Genomic DNA, 1636 nt, shown 5'->3' with positions numbered 1-1636 from the left:
GCCTGTAATCTGGTGGTTTGTCGTTTCTGGCAGAACATGAAAGGGTTAATCTGGAGTAAATGCAAAGAAAAACATTTGAATGAACAACCAAACCACGAAATAAATAAAGGGATAGAATGACATGGGTACGACATTCTTTCCATGTTAGAGTCCAAATGTAAATTGCGCGAGTAACATATGGCACTGGGGCTAGAGCTGTGTGGGGATGGGCTGAGGTCGGAGCTGGCAGTCATCCAGCATCTCTCCCATACACCGCTGTCAAAAGGAATCTACACACTGTATTGTGTATGTGATGCCAAATTATTACACTTCTCACTGACTGGATAAAAAAATAAATCAGGCCACCAACTGATTAGCAACCCTCCAGGTGTATACAAGTAAAACATACTGTATGTACAGTATTTACTATGAATAAAGGAATCATTTTACTCTAAAATAACTCATACTGCTGGAATGTCTGCGTAATATAAATACAAAATAGACTTTTCCAGAGCAAAGAGACATTCCCTGGTAGAATTTCATGAAAAAACAGCCTCAGCAATCTACTGCGTCTGACTTGTTCACTCCAAGTGTTAAACTTGAGAAGTAGAGTATAGTCAGGATCTATTCTAGCCTCCACATGATGATGATTTATTCATAATATCCTTTAAAGTAATTTAAAACTGCCCCCACCTGGCCCTGTCCCTTCCAAACACATGTTTACCCCTGTATCCAACACAAAGCCACAATGATACAGGGCTCTTATTGTAATCTACTCAGTTTATGAGTCCACAGAGACCAGAATGCATTGCTGGCCCTGTTCAGCTCTGGATATCACAACTGGGATGATTGGAATGAAATGGACAAATCCCAAAAAGCATTTATGTTCCAGTGTAATCAAATTTTTGCAGGAAGAATGGAACAACCTGAACAGTTGAATGATGTTCATGCATTTAAAGCAATTGAGAAAACTTGTGTTATGGTGACTGATGTGCATGCACATGTGTTCTGTTGTAAAATATTTTGACCATAAAAGGCAATCTAAGCAGACCCAGACCTCTCGGAAGCAAAATACAGTTAATGTTATGTGCAATGAGCTGGTTTAGTTAAAGCATAGTCCAGCTGGGTCAGTTTCATTGGCATGCCATAGAGTGAGCTCACACTCGACCAGCTGTTAGTACCACTTTTAAGATATGACCTAACACTGCTCATCTATCTAAATCCCAACAGTAGTAAGCAATGCAGAAACACAATATTATTGTCAAAATTAAACTTACTTTAAACATCTTTGTGGATGAAGTCAGTCAGTTGAGCTGAGGAGAAGTGAGAGTTGTGCAGGGCCTTGCCTCACTGCACCCTGACAGGAGGATTTATACAGTGTGGGAGGTTCCTCCCACCGGAGTGACATTTCAAGCAGCAAATACAATCAGGCCAGCAGAGAACATCAACCAATGATGTCAATGTGTGGTTATACACTGTAAATAACTAATTAAGTGCTTAACAAGTGATTGCAGACCTTAGTAAAGTGAGGATAATTAGTGATTTGTTGACATCAGACTGTTACATTGTAACCTGGTGTGGAGTCTGACTGTGAGAAGGGACACTAGCCAGAGCGCCAGACAAAAATAGAAATGCATTTGTTGCCAGGGAGCGAACT

General features: G+C 40.3%; 1 protein-coding gene across 1 annotated transcript in view; it reads right to left on the bottom strand.

Annotated features, from left to right (window-relative positions):
• lgals2a (lectin, galactoside-binding, soluble, 2a) overlaps positions 1 to 1435 on the bottom strand; it is a 4185-nt gene extending 2750 nt beyond the window's left edge. The window contains exon 1 of the mRNA XM_032538165.1: positions 1257 to 1435. Coding sequence (XP_032394056.1) covers positions 1257 to 1265 — 9 coding nt within the window. The 5' untranslated portion in view covers positions 1266 to 1435. The remainder of the gene's footprint in view (positions 1 to 1256) is intronic.
• Between the last annotated feature and the right edge of the window lie 201 nt (positions 1436 to 1636).

This window comes from Etheostoma spectabile, chromosome 15 (genome assembly GCF_008692095.1).
Source record: "Etheostoma spectabile isolate EspeVRDwgs_2016 chromosome 15, UIUC_Espe_1.0, whole genome shotgun sequence".
NCBI classification, from domain to species: domain Eukaryota; kingdom Metazoa; phylum Chordata; class Actinopteri; order Perciformes; family Percidae; genus Etheostoma; species Etheostoma spectabile.
This window is presented reverse-complemented; position numbering and strand designations above follow the sequence as displayed.